This window comes from Aquila chrysaetos, chromosome 6 (assembly GCF_900496995.4).
Source record: "Aquila chrysaetos chrysaetos chromosome 6, bAquChr1.4, whole genome shotgun sequence".
NCBI classification, from domain to species: Eukaryota; Metazoa; Chordata; class Aves; order Accipitriformes; family Accipitridae; genus Aquila; species Aquila chrysaetos.
The window spans coordinates 27,780,229-27,799,503 of NC_044009.1; the positions used below are offsets into that span (position 1 = coordinate 27,780,229).

Here is a 19,275-nt window from a genome sequence, read left to right on the forward strand (position 1 = left end):
TTTAGTTCCAAATAATATAAAAAGTGTTACATCTATTTACAGTGAAAAAAATAATATTATGGTAGGTACGTCTGTGATTTTACAAATGAAAAATAGCTAAGTAATAGCTTGAATTTTAAATTTTGCTTGCATTTTACTTAAAATATTTCTAATATACAAATTTATTTAAAAACACATTTTCTCAATCCAGATGGCTTTCCTGTGTAATTGCTAAAATAAAAAGTAAATACTTGCTATATTGTTTAACCTGTTGCACTTCTTTTCTTAGAAAAACCCAGTCCACCAGAAAAACTTGGAGTAACAAATGTCACAAAGGACAGTGTTTCTCTTTCATGGCTAAAACCAGAACATGATGGTGGAAGCAGAATTGTGAGCTACCTCATTGAAGCTCTTGAGAAAGGACAGCAAAAATGGGTTAAGTGTGCAGTTGTAAAGACAACTCATCATGTTGTCCATGGCCTTAAGGAGAATGTTGACTATTTCTTCAGGGTGTCTGCAGAAAACCAAGCCGGTTTAAGCGATCCTAAGGAACTACTGCTCCCTGTTACAGTTAAAGAACAATTAGGTATGCTTTCTGACATGAAGCAAAGGTTGATACACATTAGATTGGCTTCATATTTCAAAAGAGAGAACATTTTTTAATGGTTTCAAAATGTTTTCTTTTTCAGAATCTCCCGAGATTGACATGAAGGGCTTCCCTCATAACACTGTATATATTCGAGCGGGATCAAACCTGAAAGTTGAAATTCCCGTTTCTGGAAAACCAAAGCCAAAGGTGACATTGTCTAGAGATGGTATTCCACTGAAACCTACCATGAGATTTCACACAGAAACCACTGCAGAAAGTCTCATCATTAACCTTAAAGAAAGTGTGGCTGCTGATGCTGGCAGATATGACATTACTGCTGCCAACTCAAGTGGCACCACAAAATCATTTGTTAATATTGTTGTGCTGGATAGACCCGGTCCTCCTGTTGGTCCTGTTGTCCTTAGTGATATCACTGAAGAGAGTGTAACACTCAGATGGCAGCCTCCAGCTTATGATGGTGGAAGTCAAGTTACCAACTATATCGTACTGAAAAGAGAAACAAGTACTGCTGCTTGGTCTGAAGTGTCTGCAACCGTTGCTAGAACTGTTATCAAAGTTATGAAGCTCACAACAGGAGAAGAATACCAATTCCGCATCAAAGCTGAGAACCGTTTTGGCATCAGCGATCACATAGACTCACAATGTGTGGTTGTCAAGCTTCCTTACAGTGAGTAATATGCTTCTCACACCATAGGTCGACGTTTTAATGCTCTGACGTTGAAAATACAATTTTGTTAACAATTATTCACTTCTTTTTATATCATCAGCTACCCCTGGCCCTCCTTCCACACCATGGGTCACGAATGTCACCCGAGAGAGTATTACTGTTGGATGGCATGAACCAGTCACTAACGGTGGCAGTGCAGTCATTGGATACCACCTGGAAATGAAAGACAGGAATAGTATATTATGGCAGAAGGCTAACAAGACCCTCATTCGCACAACTCACTTCAAAGTCACCACCATCAGTGCTGGCCTTATCTATGAATTTAGAGTTTACGCAGAAAATGCAGCTGGCATCGGAAAAGCAAGTCATCCTTCTGATCCAGTCCTTGCAATTGATGCTTGTGGTATGTATTCCCTAGAAAATAAAGCAGCCCAACCATTTAAGTAGTGTTTTGGTTTTTTTTTTACCCCTGTGATATTCCATCCTGTATAGTAAGCCAATATTCAAAACAGCTGTTATTCATCAGCAATACTCTTACGTTTCCTACTGCAGAACCACCAAGAAACCTTCGTGTGTCGGATATGTCCAAGACTGCTATCACTCTGTCATGGCAGAAGCCAGCATTTGATGGTGGTAGCAAGATCACTGGATACATCGTAGAAAGACGTGATCTTCCGGATGGCAGATGGACAAAAGCTAGCTTCACCAATGTTATTGAGACTCAGTTCACAGTAACTGGTCTGACACAGAATTCCCGATATGAATTCCGGGTCTTTGCTAAGAATGCTGTTGGTTCCATTAGTAATCCCTCAGATGTTGTGGGTCCTATCACATGTGTTGATACGTATGGTACGTGTTTTGCGATGATATAACGGTACCATTTTGTGGTACTAGGAAGCTTAAATGCAGTGCTGTTTTGTAGAATCATAGTCTTTTAAATATGGAAGGCTAGTTTACAGTGATTGTGTCAATAAGCTTGAATGACTGTGAGCTATTTGCACATGATTGTAATGAACATCTTTGGCTGTATCTGCATTTTTAGTCTTATGGTATCTTTATTCTATGAGCAACAGAAGTCTGCCCATGCCCCATGGCCAAAGTGGTTATATTTATACATGTGGTTGCCTTTTCTTGGTAGGATTAGTTCTAACTTGTTCTAGATTTATGATTTAAGTTATATATGCTATCCTTACTTTGATCTGTACTTATAAAATGTGTGTAACTATTAGCTTAAATAAAGGACTATTATTTTTGGTTTTATTAAATACAAGTCTAAAATAAGTATGTTTTTAACTTATTCTTATTTTTTCTTAAGGTGCACCTGAAATTGATGTGCCACCAGAATATACAGAAGTGGTGAAATATAAAGCAGGAACTTCAGTTAAGCTAAAACTAGGCATCTCAGGCAAGCCTATACCCACAATTGAATGGTTCAAAAATGGCAACGAGGTACAAACCAGTGCACTAATGTCTATTGAAAACACAACAGAATTTGCTTCTATACTCATCAAGGATGCAAACCGACTCAACAGTGGCACCTATGAATTAAAATTGAAGAATGCCATGGGTTCAGCATCAGCCCATGTTAGAGTACAGATACTTGGTATGTCTTGAGATAAGACTGTATTATACTATTAAACAATAACTCAGTAATAAATACTTAACATCTTCTTTCTTCTGCCTTCCACAGACAAGCCAGGACCCCCAAGTGGACCTATACAGTTTAAGACGGTCACTGCTGAAAAGATTACAATAACGTGGGACCCACCAGCAGATGATGGTGGTGCACCTGTAACACACTATGTTGTTGAAAAGCGGGAGACAAGTCGGGTTGTATGGTCTTTAATTTCTGAAAAACTGGAGGGGTGTATCATAACTACAACAAAACTCATCAAAGGAAATGAATATGTGTTCCGTGTCCGTGGTGTGAACAAGTTTGGAGTTGGTGATTCACTGGAGTCTGAACCTGTTATAGCCAAAAATTCATTTGGTAAGAAACATATAAAATAACTTATGCAACTGAGCTGTCTTGTGTATTATTTTTAAGTAGTACTGATCTACTGACATATATTTCTTTTTTTACTCAGTTACACCTGGACCACCTAGTGTACCAGAAGTCACAATGATAACCAAGAATTCTATGACTGTTGTCTGGAATAGGCCCACTGTTGATGGAGGCAGTGAAATATCAGGATATTTTCTTGAGAAGCGTGACAAGAAGAGTCTGAGTTGGTTCAAGGTTACTAAAGAAACCATTCGGGACACCAGACAGAAAGTAACAGGTCTGACTGAAAACAGCGAATATCATTTCCGAGTTTGTGCTGTCAATGCAGCTGGACAAGGTCCATTCTCTGAAGCTTCTGACTTCTACAAAGCTGCAGATCCTGTTGGTAAGATACAATGTGCAGTATTTCTAATTAATTAGAAAACAACAGGCAATGAGCAATGAGAATGGAATTGCACCAATGTAACTGAGGGCAAATTTTATTCCTCTTTATGATTAATTGTAAATATGGCTGCTGACTTTTTTTCTCCCTATAACCTATCACTTACAGATAAGCCAGGCTCACCAACAAAGCTGAAGGTTGTGGATACAACCAAGACATCTGTCACCCTTGGCTGGATTAAACCTGCTTATGATGGAGGAAGTCCAATTACCAACTATGTGGTGGAGAAAAGGGAAGGTGAAGAGCAAGAATGGACTGTAGTCAGTACTAAGGGAGAAGTGAGAACAACTGAGTATGTTGTATCCCACCTTCAGCCAAGTATTAATTATTATTTCCGCGTGTCTGCTATAAATTGTGCTGGACAAGGAGAGCCTATTGAAATGATGGAACCCGTTCAAGCTAAAGATATTCTTGGTACTGTACTTTTCAGTGATTTATCATTTTTTTTGTGGTTTTTTTTTTTTCAGAGCATTTCTTATTTTACATTCCAAGTATGCATTATTAATTTTTATTTATTTCCACAGTGGCACCAGAGATTGATCTGGATGTTGCTCTCCGGACCTCTATTGTTGCTAAAGCAGGTGAAGATGTGCAAACAATGATTCCATTCAAAGGGAGACCTCCTCCAACAGTCACTTGGAGAAAGGGTGACAAGAATCTTGGGATTGACGAAAGATATATCATCCAGAACACAGAATCATCTACACTACTTACTATTCCTCAAGTTACCCGCAATGATACAGGAAAATATGTTCTTACAATTGAAAATGGAGTTGGAGAAGCAAAATCATCATTTGTGAATATAAAAGTACTTGACACGCCATCTGCCTGCCAGAAGCTGCAGCTTAAGCATGTTGCTCGTGGCACAGTTACACTGGTATGGGAGCCACCTCTCATTAATGGTGGTTCTGAAATAACAAATTATGTTGTTGAAAAAAGAGACGCTACAAAGAGGGCCTGGTCAACTGTAACAACAAAGTGTTCTCATACCACGTATAAGCTAACTAACCTGTCAGAGAAGACTGCATTCTTCTTCCGTGTTCTTGCTGAAAATGAAATTGGACTGGGTGAACCTTGTGAGACAACTGAACCTGTGAAAGCTGCAGACATACCTGGACCTGTAAAAGACCTGGCCATGAAAGATTCTACAAAGACTTCTGTTAAATTGCAGTGGAGCAAACCTGACTATGATGGTGGTAGCATTATATCGGACTATGTTATTGAAAAGAAACTGCAAGGAGAAAAAGAATGGACATATGCAGGCACAAGCAAGAGCTGTGAATTTGAAGTTGAAAAACTTAAAGAGCTTTCTGTCATGGAATTCAGAGTCTTTGCTAAAAATGAAAAAGGCATGAGTGACAGTGTTAGTATTGGACCCATTACAGTGAAAGAACATATAATAACACCTGAAGCTGACCTTTCTGATATTCCTGGAGGTCAAATTGCAGTAAGAATTGGACATAACCTGCACATTGAATTGCCCTATAAAGGTAAACCTAAGCCATCAATGAGCTGGCTCAAGGACAACCTCCCTCTTAAAGAAACTGAACATCTTCGTTTCAAGAAAACTGAAAACAAGATAAGCTTAAGCATCAAGAATGTGAAAAAGGAGCATGGTGGCAAATATACTTTAATTCTTGACAATGTAGTGTGCAGAAAAACATTCACAATCACTGTCATCACTCTCGGCCCTCCATCCAAACCAAAAGGACCTTTAAGACTAGATGAAATCAAAGCAGATAGTGTAGTTTTGTCATGGGAAGCTCCTGAAGATGATGGGGGAGGAGAAATTACTGGCTATAGTATTGAGAAGAGAGAAACTTCACAAATGAACTGGAAGCTGGTGTGTTCGAGTGCTGCAAGAACAACTTTCAAAGTACCAAACCTCGTTAAAGACACTGAGTATCAGTTTAGAGTTCGTGCAGAAAACAGATACGGAGTGAGCCCACCTCTCGTCTCAGCAGATGTTGTAGCAAAGCATCAATTTAGACCACCAGGTGCCCCAGGCAAGCCTCTTGTATACAACATAACTGCTGATGGAATGACCATATCTTGGGATGCTCCCGTTTATGATGGTGGTTCAGAGATCATTGGATACCATGTTGAAAAGAAGGAAAGAAACAGTATTTTGTGGCAGAAGGTTAATGTTGCATTAATATCTAGCAGAGAATACAGGATTACCGGACTGCTTGAGGGCCTGGATTACCAGTTCCAAGTATACGCTGAAAACACTGCAGGTCTAAGCCGAGCTAGTGAGCCAAGCAAATTTACTTTGGCAGTCTCTCCAGTGGGTGAGTGAATATCAATCACTCATCCAAGAAAGTTCTAGTCTTGTAGATTATGGTGGGCAGTGATAAAAATAAATTTTAATTCTTTTCCTTTCAGACCCACCTGGTACTCCTGATTACATTGATGTCACCAGGGAAACAGTCACCCTTAAATGGACCCCTCCACTGCGTGACGGAGGCAGTAAGATTGTGGCTTACAGCATTGAGAAACGGCAAGGAAGTGAAGACCGTTGGCTCAGATGTAACTTTACTGATGTCAGTGAATGCCAATATACAGTTACAGGACTCAGTTCAGGTGACCGATATGAATTCAGAGTGCTTGCAAGAAATGCTGTTGGTACAATCAGCCCACCTTCACAGTCTTCAGGCTATATCATGACCAGAGATGAAAACAGTAAGAATTACTTCTTAATATCTTTGTATTTGGGTACCAAAGCCAGCTAGAACTTCTGGCTGTACTGATGGGAAATGGGAGGCCAAGGCGGGAAGAACATGTGGCTAGGTCCTTCCAGTCAACTCAGAACATTTCTGTTTGTACTCTGAGGTGGGAGGGTCTAAATTAAAGACCCAAATCTGCAGACATATGTCATTAATTGCTGAAAGGCATGGAAGTCTACATTTGTGTTGGATAAGCAGCAGTAGCAAAGTTAGAAAGAAATCATAAACTGTAATATTCTGATGCACTGAATAATTTAGAAAGGAAAATATGCCTCAGGTAGCTTGGCATACTGTGACAGAATATGTTAACAGTGTCTTTCACCTATTGCTAATATGATACACTGTGTGCTTACATGAAAAATAAGTTTATACTTCATGTAATAACTGCTTTTTAGAGAATGCCATTTTCTAAGTGGAAGAATTCTATATATAACAATCTTTTATAATTAGTACATTAAAAAGAGTATCAGGAAAAAATACTTAGCTATATGGGAATTGAATTACATTTTCCTTTTTTCAGTTGCTCCAACAATTGAATTTGGCCCTGAGCACTTCGAAGGCCTTACTGTTAAAGCTGGAGAGAGCATTAGACTTAAAGCTCTAATCAAAGGACGTCCAGTACCTAAAGTGACATGGTTTAAGGATGGTAAGGAGATTGAGAAAATAATGAATATAGAAATAACTACAGCTATTGGATATAGTACAATCTTCATTAGAGATGCTACCCGGGATCATCGTGGAGTGTACACAGTAGAAGCCAAAAATGCATCAGGCACTAAACGAGAAGATATTACCTTCAGAGTACAAGGTACTGCACCAAACACTTTCAGCATGCTCTTTTAAAACAGTATTTTATTCTAAGTGCCATCAAATTATAATTCTGAACCTTTAAAATTGCAGACACACCAGGAAAAGTTGGTGGACCAATACGATTCACAAACATTACTGGAGAAAAAGTCACATTGTGGTGGGAGCCTCCAGCTAATGATGGTTGCGCTTCTATTTCCCACTACATAATTGAAAAACGTGAAACCAGCAGGATTGCTTGGGCATTAGTTGAAGATAAATGTGAAGCTTGCACCTACACAGCACTTAAATTAATTAAGGGCAACGAATACCAGTTCCGTGTCTCTGCAGTGAACAAATTTGGAGTTGGCAGACCACTGGAGTCTGATCCAGTTACCGCACAAATACCTTACAGTAAGTTTCTACCTCATTCTGTAGAAATAACTGTGGAGTTACCATCTTGTCTTTCTCATGATGTTTTTCTTTTTTTAGCACTCCCTGACACACCAGGAACTCCAGAGCCTACCAATGTTACAGGAGACAGTATCACACTCACATGGGCAAGACCAAAATCAGATGGTGGAAGTGAGATAAATGAGTATATTCTAGAAAGGAGAGAAAAGAAGAGCATGCGCTGGGTTAAAGTATCCAGTAAGAGGCCCATTACTGAGAACAGATACAGAGTAACTGGCCTTATTGAAGGCAATGAGTATGAATTCCATGTCATGGCTGAAAATGCTGCAGGAGTTGGACCTCCAAGTGATGTTTCAAAGCTGATTAAATGTAGAGAACCAGTCAGCCCACCAAGTGCTCCTAATGTTGTAAAGGTGACAGATACATCAAAGACTAGTGTAAGCTTAGAGTGGACCAAGCCAGTTTTTGATGGAGGCATGGAAATAATTGGGTACATCATTGAGATGTGCAAAGCTGATCTTGAAGCATGGCAGAAAGTCAATGCAGAGACTGTTCTTGCTACTAAATATACCGTTGTTGATTTGGAGGCAGGAGAACACTACAAATTCAGAGTTAGTGCTGTCAATGGTGCTGGCAAAGGAGAAAGTTGTGAAGTTCCTGCTTCCATCCAAACCGTGGACAGGCTTTCTGCACCTGAAATTGATATTGATGCAAACTTCAAGCAGACTCATATTGTAAGAGCAGGTGCAAGCATTCGTCTATTTATTGCTTTCTCTGGAAGACCTGTTCCTACTGCTGTGTGGTCCAAAGCAGATGCTAATCTTAGCTTGCGTGCTGACATTCAAACAACTGATTCATTCAGCACATTGACTGTGGAGGAATGCAATAGAAATGATGCTGGCAAGTATGTCTTTACTGTGGAAAACAACAGTGGAAGTAAGTCTATTACATTTACTGTCAAGGTTTTGGACACACCTGGTCCACCAGGTCCTATTACATTTAAAGACGTGACTCGAGGATCTATTACTTTAATGTGGGATGCTCCTGTTCTGGATGGAGGTTCACGTATCCATCACTACATTGTGGAAAAACGGGAAGCAAGCCGTCGTAGCTGGCAAGTGGTGAGTTCAAAATGCATTCGACAAATCTTTAAGGTCACTGATCTGGCAGAAGGTGTGCCATATTACTACCGAGTGTCAGCAGAAAATGAATATGGTGTAGGTGAACCCTGTGAATTAACAGAACCAGTTGTAGCCACAGAAGAACCTGCTCCACCTAAGAGACTAGATATTGTTGATACAACCAAATCTTCCGTAGTTTTAGCTTGGCTTAAACCTGATCATGACGGTGGTAGCCGTGTTACTGGATACCTTCTTGAAATGAAACAAAAAGGTTCTGAATCCTGGATTCAAGCTGGACAAACCAAACAACTTACTTTCACTGTTGAAGGCCTTGTGGAGAACACCGAGTATGAATTCCGGGTCAAGGCAAAGAATGATGCTGGCTACAGTGAGCCGAGAGAAGCTTTCTCTTCTGTTATTATTAAGGAGCCACAGATTGAACCAACAGCAGATCTCAGCGAAATAAGCAGACAGCTCATAACATGCAAGGCTGGAAGCACCTTTACTATTGATATACCAATCAGTGGGCGTCCAGCTCCAAAAGTGACATGGAAACTTGAGGAGATGAGGCTGAAGGAAACTGAGAGAGTGACCATCAAGACAACAAAAGACAGAACCACACTGACTGTAAAGGACAGTATGAGGGGTGACTCTGGTAAATACTACCTCACACTAGAAAACACTGCTGGTGTGAAAACATTTACTGTCACAGTGGTAGTCATAGGAAGGCCAGGTCCTGTCACTGGCCCAATTGAAATATCATCTGTCTCAGCTGAATCCTGTGTGTTGACCTGGAAAGAACCTGAAGATGATGGTGGCAGCGACATTACGAACTACATTGTAGAGAAACGTGAATCTGGCACAACAGCATGGCAGCTGGTAAATTCCAGTGTGAAACGTACACAGATCAAAGTCACTCATCTCACAAAATACCAGGAGTACAGTTTCCGAGTAAGCTCAGAAAACAGATTTGGTGTCAGCAAACCCCTTGAATCAAAAACAATAGTTGCTGAGCATCCATTCGGTAAGTGAAACACTTCAAAATTTGTTCTTTTCCTCTGACTGAGGTAGTTGTAATAACTAACATTTTACTCCCCGCCTTTTTTGTGTTTAGTCCCACCAAGCCCACCTTCAAGGCCAGAAGTCTATTCGGTGTCTGCAACTGCCATGGCCATTCGCTGGGAGGAACCCTATCATGATGGTGGCAGCAAAGTCATTGGATATTGGGTTGAAAAGAAGGAGCGCAACACCATCCTTTGGGTGAAAGAAAACAAAGTGCCATGCTGTGAATGCAACTACAAAGTCACAGGATTGGTGGAAGGCCTAGAATACCAATTCAGAACCTATGCTCTAAATGCTGCAGGTGTTAGCAAAGCTAGTGAAGCTTCGAGACCAGTAGTGGCTCAAAATCCAGTTGGTAAGTACTACTTTTGGAGTTATGCTGTTATTTAAGCTAAAATAGAATTGCATTTCTCATTTTTCTGTTTTATTCTTCCAGATCCACCAGGAAGACCAGAAGTAACAGATGTCACCAGATCTACAGTGTCGCTTAGCTGGTCAGCACCCCTTTATGATGGTGGAAGCAAAATTATCGGATATATTATAGAGCGCAAACCATATAATGAATCTGGCGATGGACGCTGGCTGAAATGCAATTATACCATTGTCTCAGAAAACTTTTTTACTGTGACAGCTCTTAGCGAAGATGAAGCATATGAATTCCGTGTACTAGCAAAGAATGCTGCTGGTGTGATTAGCAAAGGATCTGAATCGACTGGTGCTGTCATTTGCAAAGATGAATACTGTAAGAAATATTCACTTGGAACAACTAAAAATATAATGTTCCATTTTTAGTACTGTCATGTAATTTGTTTTTAATCTCTTTTTCCTTATGACAGCACCACCAAAGGCTGAACTTGATGCCAGACTGCAGGGAGAAGTTGTGACCATTAGGGCTGGATCAGATCTTGTTCTCGATGCAGCCATTGGTGGGAAACCAGAACCAAAAGTCTTCTGGTCCAAAGGTGACAGGGAATTGGATCTATGTGAAAAGATATCTCTGCAATACACCAGCAAACGAGCCATTGCAATTATCAAGTTCTGTGACAGAAGTGATAGTGGAAAATATACTCTAACAGTTAAAAATGCCAGTGGGATGAAACAAATCTCTGTTCTTGTCAAAGTGCTTGGTATGTATCCTATGATTAATATTCATACTTAGTATACTAAAAACCCCGCATTATTTTAAATAAGAGTGAGACACTTTTCCTTAGCTGCTAATAACAATACTTATTTTCATCTCTACCCAGATTCACCAGGTCCATGTGCAGGCAAAATTACAGTTAGCAGAGTAACAGAAGAGAAATGTACTCTGGCATGGAACATTCCTGAGGAAGATGGAGGTGCACAAATCACTCACTATATCGTAGAAAGGCGTGAAACCAGCAGACTTCACTGGGTTATTGTTGAGGCTGAATGCCAGACTTTATCACATGTGGTAACAAAACTTATTAAAAATAACGAATACATCTTCCGTGTGAGAGCTGTCAACAAATATGGACCAGGTGTTCCACTTGAAACAGAACCTGTGATTGCCAGGAATGCTTTCAGTGAGTGTTACTACTTCCATTCTGCATCAGAATTTGTGGAGTATTTCTCACAGATAAACAATTTGTTAAATAATTTTTTTTTTTTCACCTTTTAAAAACAACAGCTATTCCAACACAGCCTGGTGCTCCTGAAGAAGTGAGTGTCGGCAAGGAACATGTCATTATTCAGTGGACAAAACCAGAATCAGATGGTGGCAGTGAGATTAAGGACTATCTTGTGGACAAACGTGAAAGGAAAAGTCTGCGCTGGACACGAGTGAACAGAGACTACACTGTTTATGATACCAGACTGAAAGTCACTGGTCTCATGGAAGGCAGCCAGTACCAGTTCCGTGTCACTGCAGTGAATGCTGCTGGGAACAGTGAGCCTAGCGAAGCCTCACAATACATATTATGTAAAGAACCATCATGTAAGTTAACACATTTAAAACATATTTTATTATTTACTTATAATAATGGACCATAAACCCACACTCACACTTCGACTAAGATACCCAAAACCACATATGATATCACTGAACTAGACAGTATTAGAATAAACTTAAAAGCAGTTATAGTTCACATTTCCTGGCATTAGCTGTTTAGAAAGTTTTTTAACTGTAAAATGTTTCCTGCACCAATGTGAAATGATTTTCTTCTTTTTCAAAGATACTCCTGCACCACCTTCAGCTCCAAGAGTTGTGGATACTACTAAGCACAGCATCAGTTTAGCATGGTCAAAGCCCACATATGATGGTGGTGCTGACATCTTAGGTTATGTTCTTGAAATGAAAGAAGAAGGTACTGAACAGTGGTATCGACCACATACAACTGCCACTCTGAGGAATGCTGAGTTCACCGTGACTGGTCTTAAAACAGCACAGAAATACCAATTCAGAGTTGCTGCTACAAATGTGAATGGTATGAGTGAATTTAGTGAATCATCAGCAGAAATAGAACCTGTGGAAAGAATAGGTAATTTGAAAACTTAATATATATTTTAAGGAATAATTACATTTTCCTTTAGAACTATTAATTAATTGATTAAAACATTAATTAATTCCATGTTTCTTACACCCTTCATCAGAAATACCTGAGCTTGAGCTTGCTGATGATCTGAAGAAGACAGTTACAGTCAGAGCTGGTGGTTCCCTGCGCCTAATGGTCTCTGTATCTGGCAGACCTCCTCCCGTAATCACATGGAGCAAGCAGGGTGTTGACCTTGCAAGTCGAGCTATTATTGATACTACAGACAGCTACACTCTGCTTATTGTGGATAAAGTTAATCGGTATGATGCTGGAAAATACGTCATTGAGGCTGAAAATCAATCAGGGAAAAAATCTGCAACTATTTCTGTAAAAGTGTATGGTAAGTACTGCTACAATTGTATATGGGCAGTACATCACTCATAGTGCATGTTGCTCAGGAATAAGAAAGTCATTCATTTCCAAAGCAAGTTTGCAGTTTAAGTAACATGAGAAAGTTTGGGAAGTCAGGGAAACAATCTAAACCAAAGGAAAATACATAGTTTCTAAAGCTGTGCTAGTTTATAAATCAAATCCCAGCATTGTTTTTTTTTATGCAGAAGCAGTCATTGACTGTAAAAGGAAAGGATCCAAAAGGAAAAAAAATATCTTTGTTTTGTTTTGGTTTAGATACACCTGGTCCACCAGCTGCAGTGAGAATTAAGGAAGTATCAAAAGATTCTGTGACACTTACTTGGGATATTCCAACCATTGATGGTGGAGCCCCAGTCAACAATTATATAATTGAGAAACGTGAAGCTTCCATGAGAGCTTACAAGACCGTCACTATCAAATGCAGCAAGACATTTTATAGAGTTACTGGACTTCTAGAAGGAGCTTTGTATTATTTCAGAGTACTACCAGAAAATATTTACGGCATTGGTGAAGCTTGTGAAACATCTGATGCAGTACTAGTATCTGATGTCCCCATGGTACCACAAAAACTCGAAGTGATTGACACCACTAAATCAACTGTTACTCTTGCATGGGAGAAACCACCACATGATGGTGGCAGCAGATTGACTGGCTATGTTATTGAGGCCAGCAAAGCAGGAACAGAAAGATGGTTGAAGGTAGTGACACTGAAGCCTACCGTCTATGAGCATACAATTATCTCTCTCAATGAAGGTGAACAGTACTTGTTCAGAGTCAGAGCACAGAATCAGAAGGGCATGTCAGAACCACGAGAGATTGTCACAGCAGTGACAGTACAAGACCAAAAAGGTAGGTATCTACTGTTAAAAATAACAGGGTGAAGCATACACCAAATGAACGTGATATTTGTAAAATGGATATTTAAAATATCAATTATTTGTTTTTCTTAGTTCTACCAACAATTGACTTCGCTGGAATACCTCAGAAGACAATTCATGTACCTGCTGGCAAGCCCATTGAGTTAGCTATTCCAATTGAAGGACGACCACCTCCAGCTGCATCTTGGTTCTTTGCTGGTTCTAAACTAAAAGAATCAGAACGCATCAAAATGGAGACTGTTGCCAAAATGGCTAAATTAACTGTGCGTGAGACCACCATACATGACACTGGAGAGTATACGCTTGAACTGAAGAACACAACTGGAACAGCTGCTGATACAATAAAGGTTATAATCCTTGGTAAGGATTTATGAAAATAATTGCCCATGATCTTTCTCCATCTGAACTTTTTTACATCAGCAATATGATTCTTTTTCTCCACTTTTCTTTTTTCTTTTAATTTTCTTTTTTTCCTAGACAAACCTGGACCACCTGTTGGACCTATCCGAATTGACGAAATTGATTCAAATTATGTAACCATCTCCTGGGAGCCACCTGAACTGGATGGTGGAGCTACCCTTAGTGGCTATGTGGTAGAACAGCGCGATGCTCACCGTCCTGGATGGCTGCCAGTTTCAGAGTCAGTAACCAGGACAACATTTAAGTTCACCAGACTTGTTGAAGGTGCAGAATATGTGTTCCGTGTGGCTGCTACAAATCGCTTCGGAATCGGATCTTACCTGCAGTCTGAAATTATAGAATGCAAGAGCAGAATACGTAAGTCTGAATTTTTGCTTATCCTTTACCTTTAAAAATTAAAATATATATTTAAATGGGCTTATATATCCACACATAGATAAGATTTTTCTAGATGTTACGACTTCCTTTTGCCAAATAAAATGGTACATTATGATGCACAGTAGTCTTGTTATACTTCCAGAGAAAAATGCCATCCATAAATCTCTATAGGTATTATAGATGCACTGCACAGAACCTGGATGGTAAACTTCAATTTTTCTGCTCAGGTCTACCATTAGCCTTGAAAAATTGCATGATCCCATTACAAAACCAGTAGTATTTCACTGACCTAGTTTGCAAAGTACTTTGATATCTGCTGATAAAAAGTTTGATAGGACATTGATATTACACTGTCATTCATAATATGTTGCATGTTACTAATGTGTAGAATCATTTGATGCCTTCTTTGCTAATTCTGTTATGTTTTTACAGGTATTCCTGGTCCTCCTGGCACTCCAGAAGTGTTTGATATCTCTCGAGATGGCATGACATTAACTTGGTATCCTCCAGAAGATGATGGTGACTCACAGATTACTGGTTATATTGTGGAACGCAAAGAAGTTAGAGCAGATAGATGGATCCGTGTAAATAAAGTTCCAGTCACTATGACTCGTTATCGTTCCACTGGGTTGGTTGAAGGATTAGAATATGAACACCGAGTCACAGCAATCAATGCCAGAGGCACTGGGAAACCCAGCCGCCCTTCGAAGTCTGCTGTCGCTAGAGATCCAATTGGTAAGTACTTTCCTACATAGATTAAGCACATTATGGCAGAAGGGAATGATACTAGTAAAATTTACTCTTCTTCCTAATTTGGAAAGTTATCTGGGTGAATTCGTAAGTGAGATTCTGACTGGAGAAAACCAATAAAATATTAGTGAAAATCTTTCATTGTAAGTTTTCCTGTATAAATCCTATACACTTAATACAGATCATACATTGCAAGTTAGCATTTGTTACATTTTTTAAATATTCATAAAAAGATCCCACCCCCCCATTCATCTTCTCTTCCAGCTCCTCCAGGTAAACCTCAGAATCCAAGAGTCACTGATACTACAAGAACATCTGTCTCCCTGGCTTGGAGTCCACCAGAAGATGAAGGTGGTTCTAAAGTTACTGGCTACTTAATTGAGATGCAGAAGGTTGATCAATTTGAATGGACCAAATGCAATACCACGCCAACCAAGATTCGTGAATACACCTTGACACATCTCCCCCAGGGCGCAGAATACAGATTCCGTGTGCTAGCCTGTAATGCTGGTGGACCAGGAGAACCTGCTGAAGTGCCAGGAACAGTCAAAATAAAAGAAATGCTTGGTAAGACACTTCAAGTCTTAACTCTCATTGAAAGTTGTCCTAAAAAAGTATTTCCCTAAAGCAGGTATGATACAATCTGTAAAACAGACATAGCATGACATGTTAATTTTGTTTACAGAATATCCTGACTATGAACTTGATGAAAAATACCAGGAAGGTCTCATGGTGAGACAAGGTGGAGTTATCAGGCTTACAATACCCATTAAGGGTAAGCCCATCCCAATATGCAAATGGACAAAAGAAGGACACGACATCAGCAAGAGGGCCATGATTGCGACTTCTGACACTCACACGGAACTTGTGATCAAAGATGCAGAAAGAGAAGATTCAGGCACCTATGATTTGGCACTTGAAAACAAGTGTGGCAAAAAAGCTGTGTATATTAAAGTCAGAGTGATTGGCATTCCAAATCCACCAGAAGGGCCACTTGAGTATGATGATATACAAGCTCGTTCTGTCAGAGTAAGCTGGAGACCTCCTACAGATGATGGTGGTGCAGATATCCTAGGTTATATTGTTGAGAGACGAGAAGTACCGAAGACTGCCTGGTACACTGTTGACTCTAGAGTGAAAGGGACATCACTAGTGGTGAAAGGGCTCAAAGAAAATGTGGAATATCACTTCCGTGTTTCTGCTGAAAACCATTTCGGTATTAGTAAATCCCTCAAATCTGAAGAACCAGCAGTACCAAAGACACCTCTAAGTAAGTCCTCTTTTAGATTTTTTAAAAAATAATTTTTAATTACTACATTATGGTTCTAAAAGTGCAATAGTATATGCAAATGTTTTAATGCTATGTCACTATTTTTTCTATTAATTTTGTTATTATAATTACTAACAGATCCTCCAGAGCCTCCAAACAACCCACCTGAAGTGCTTGGTGTTACAAAGAGTTCTGTCAACTTATCCTGGTCCAGACCTAAAGATGATGGTGGTTCTCGTGTAACTGGCTACTACATTGAACGTAAAGAGACATCTACAGAAAAATGGGTCCGGCATAATAAGACACAGATTACCACTACAATGTATACAGTCACAGGACTTGTTCCAGATGCTGAATATCAATTCCGTATCATTGCTCAAAATGACATTGGTGAAAGTGAAGCAAGTGCTGCTTCTGAACCAGTTGTATGCAAGGATCCATTTGGTAAGAAAATGTTTGCATTAACAGATCTTCTGAAGAGCAACTTAGTGACATTTAGAGAGGAATTTATTTTCTGTGTCTATTTTAATTTTCAGACAAACCAAGCCAACCTGGAGAAATTGAGATCACATCTATATTTAAGGACAGCATTACATTAGAATGGGAACGACCTGAAAGCGATGGTGGCAAAGAGATCCTTGGCTATTGGGTTGAATATCGCCAATCTGGAGAAAGCACCTGGAAAAAATGCAATAAAGAACGCATCAAGGACAGGCAGTTTACAGTAGGAGGTTTACTAGAGGCTACAGAATACGAGTTCCGTGTTTTTGCAGAAAATCAGACCGGCCTCAGCAGACCTCGGAGGACTGCTATGGCAGTGAAAACTAAATTAACATGTAAGCAAACATATATTATCATATTTGCTGTGACGTTGTTGTGATTTGCTGCGTCATCAACCACAGTGCTGCACTTAACATGCTGCCTATTTGTTTTACATGTTATTTGCCAACATGACTGTCCTAAAGCACAGTCTTTCAAGTATAAGAGGCACAAGTATAAATGAAAATTAATTTCCAGTAATATAGTAATAGAGGAAAATTTCATAGTAATCTTCACTATTTTTTAATCATCTTTGTCATAGCCGGAGAAGCACCTGCCATAAAAAAAGAAATGCAGGATGTTACAACTAAACTGGGTGAAGCAGCTCAGCTGACATGCCAGATTGTTGGGAGACCTTTGCCTGATATTAAATGGTACCGCTTCGGCAAAGAACTGGTGCAAAGCCGAAAATACAAAATGTCATCTGATGGACGCAATCATACACTGACAGTAATAACAGATGAACAGGAGGATGAAGGTCTCTACACTTGTATGGCTACCAATGATGTCGGAGAAATTGAAACTAGTGGCAAGCTATTACTGCAGGCTCCTCCTCAGTTCCACCCTGGCTTCCCATTGAAAGAGAAGTACTATGCAGGTGCAGGTGGCACCCTCCGCCTTCATGTTGTGTATATTGGCCGACCAGTACCAGCAATAACTTGGTTCTATGGCAACAAACCTTTGAGAGGATCAGAAACAGTTACTATTGAGAACACAGAGCATTATACTCATCTTGCTATTAAGAATGTCCAGCACAAGACTCATGCTGGAAAGTACAAAGTGCAACTCAGTAACACATTTGGAACAGTTGACACTGTACTTAATGTGGAAATACAAGGTAATTAATTTCATTTTCACTATTTTTGTGGAATATTTTCTCAAATACTTACTGGCGAAAGAACTAAAAATATCATGCTGCTTCTTTTACAGATAAGCCAGAGAAACCCGTAGGACCAATTGTTATAGAGTCTATACTGAAGAATTCTGTGGTGATAAGCTGGAAACCACCAGAGGATGATGGAGGTGCTATGATAACCAATTACATCATAGAGAAATGTGAAGCTAAGGAAGGAGCAGAATGGCAACTTGTATCTTCAAGCATTTCAGGCACTACCTGTAGAATTGTTAACCTAACTGAAAATGCAGGCTATTATTTCCGTGTTTCTGCTCAGAATACATATGGCATTAGTGAAGCACTGGAGGTTTCATCAGTTGTTGTTATGAAGCCTCCCTTTGGTAAGTGGATGTCAAAATATCAATTTCTGTATATCCCTATAATTACTAAGGCAAGCTCACTCCAGTTTTTGAACTTTTTTATTCTTTACAGAAAAACCAGGACAACCTGGTCAGCCAGTAGCAAGTGCTGTCACAAAGGATTCTTGTGTTGTCTCATGGAAGCCTCCTGCAAGTGATGGTGGTGCAAAGATTAGAACTTACTATCTTGAGAAGCGTGAGAAAAAACAAAACAAGTGGATTTCTGTAACAACAGATGAAATTCGTGAAACAGTCTATTCTGTGAAAGATCTTATTGAAGGTCTTGAATATGAGTTCCGTGTAAAATGTGAAAATCTTGGTGGTGAAAGTGAGTGGAGTGAGGTATCACAACCAGTCATTCCAAAATCTGATGTACCAATTCAAGCTCCGCATTTCAAGGAAGAACTAAGGAATCTGAATGTGAAATTTCAAGCTAATGCCACATTTGTCTGCAAAGTCACTGGTCATCCTAAACCAATTGTCAAGTGGTACAGACAGGGCAAAGAAATCATGCCAGATGGTGAAAAGATCAAGATACAGGAATTCAAGGGTGGATATCACCAGCTGGTCATCACAAATGTAACGGATGATGATGCCACAGTATATCAAGTTAGAGCGACCAACCAAGGAGGATCTGTGTCTGGCACTGCCTCTTTGGATGTTGAAGGTGAATGAAGGGTCTTAATTCCTAAGACAAATTCTTTATAAGCTTTGAATATGTAGACTATTGGTGCTCTTCTCATGTACTTTTGCTCATGTGTTGTTTT

At 39.6% G+C, this 19,275-nt stretch overlaps 2 protein-coding genes across 5 annotated transcripts in view; one reads left to right on the forward strand and one right to left on the reverse strand.

Moving 5' to 3' along the window:
* The window catches only part of TTN (titin), a 244,973-nt gene that overhangs the window by 216,864 nt on the left and 8,834 nt on the right, over nt 1–19,275 (forward strand). The window contains exons 286-316 of the mRNA XM_030019102.1: nt 269–565; nt 669–1,256; nt 1,357–1,659; nt 1,809–2,105; nt 2,572–2,859; nt 2,947–3,246; nt 3,344–3,646; nt 3,812–4,117; nt 4,228–5,994; nt 6,089–6,385; nt 6,950–7,237; nt 7,330–7,629; nt 7,708–9,774; nt 9,865–10,167; nt 10,249–10,554; nt 10,649–10,939; nt 11,060–11,359; nt 11,464–11,769; nt 12,008–12,313; nt 12,426–12,707; nt 12,995–13,588; nt 13,690–13,977; nt 14,095–14,394; nt 14,848–15,150; nt 15,430–15,732; nt 15,851–16,435; nt 16,574–16,879; nt 16,972–17,271; nt 17,517–18,092; nt 18,185–18,490; nt 18,582–19,175. Of these exons, the coding sequence (XP_029874962.1) occupies nt 269–565; nt 669–1,256; nt 1,357–1,659; nt 1,809–2,105; nt 2,572–2,859; nt 2,947–3,246; nt 3,344–3,646; nt 3,812–4,117; nt 4,228–5,994; nt 6,089–6,385; nt 6,950–7,237; nt 7,330–7,629; nt 7,708–9,774; nt 9,865–10,167; nt 10,249–10,554; nt 10,649–10,939; nt 11,060–11,359; nt 11,464–11,769; nt 12,008–12,313; nt 12,426–12,707; nt 12,995–13,588; nt 13,690–13,977; nt 14,095–14,394; nt 14,848–15,150; nt 15,430–15,732; nt 15,851–16,435; nt 16,574–16,879; nt 16,972–17,271; nt 17,517–18,092; nt 18,185–18,490; nt 18,582–19,175 (13,950 nt within the window). The remainder of the gene's footprint in view (nt 1–268; nt 566–668; nt 1,257–1,356; nt 1,660–1,808; nt 2,106–2,571; nt 2,860–2,946; nt 3,247–3,343; nt 3,647–3,811; nt 4,118–4,227; nt 5,995–6,088; nt 6,386–6,949; nt 7,238–7,329; nt 7,630–7,707; nt 9,775–9,864; nt 10,168–10,248; nt 10,555–10,648; nt 10,940–11,059; nt 11,360–11,463; nt 11,770–12,007; nt 12,314–12,425; nt 12,708–12,994; nt 13,589–13,689; nt 13,978–14,094; nt 14,395–14,847; nt 15,151–15,429; nt 15,733–15,850; nt 16,436–16,573; nt 16,880–16,971; nt 17,272–17,516; nt 18,093–18,184; nt 18,491–18,581; nt 19,176–19,275) is intronic.
* PLEKHA3 (pleckstrin homology domain containing A3) overlaps nt 16,993–19,275 on the reverse strand; it is a 29,525-nt gene continuing 27,242 nt past the window's right edge. For all 4 annotated transcript variants that reach the window (XR_003924066.2, XR_005932574.1, XR_005932573.1 and 1 more), the window contains one exon: nt 16,993–17,113. The gene's annotated coding sequence lies outside the window, so the exon portion shown is untranslated. The remainder of the gene's footprint in view (nt 17,114–19,275) is intronic.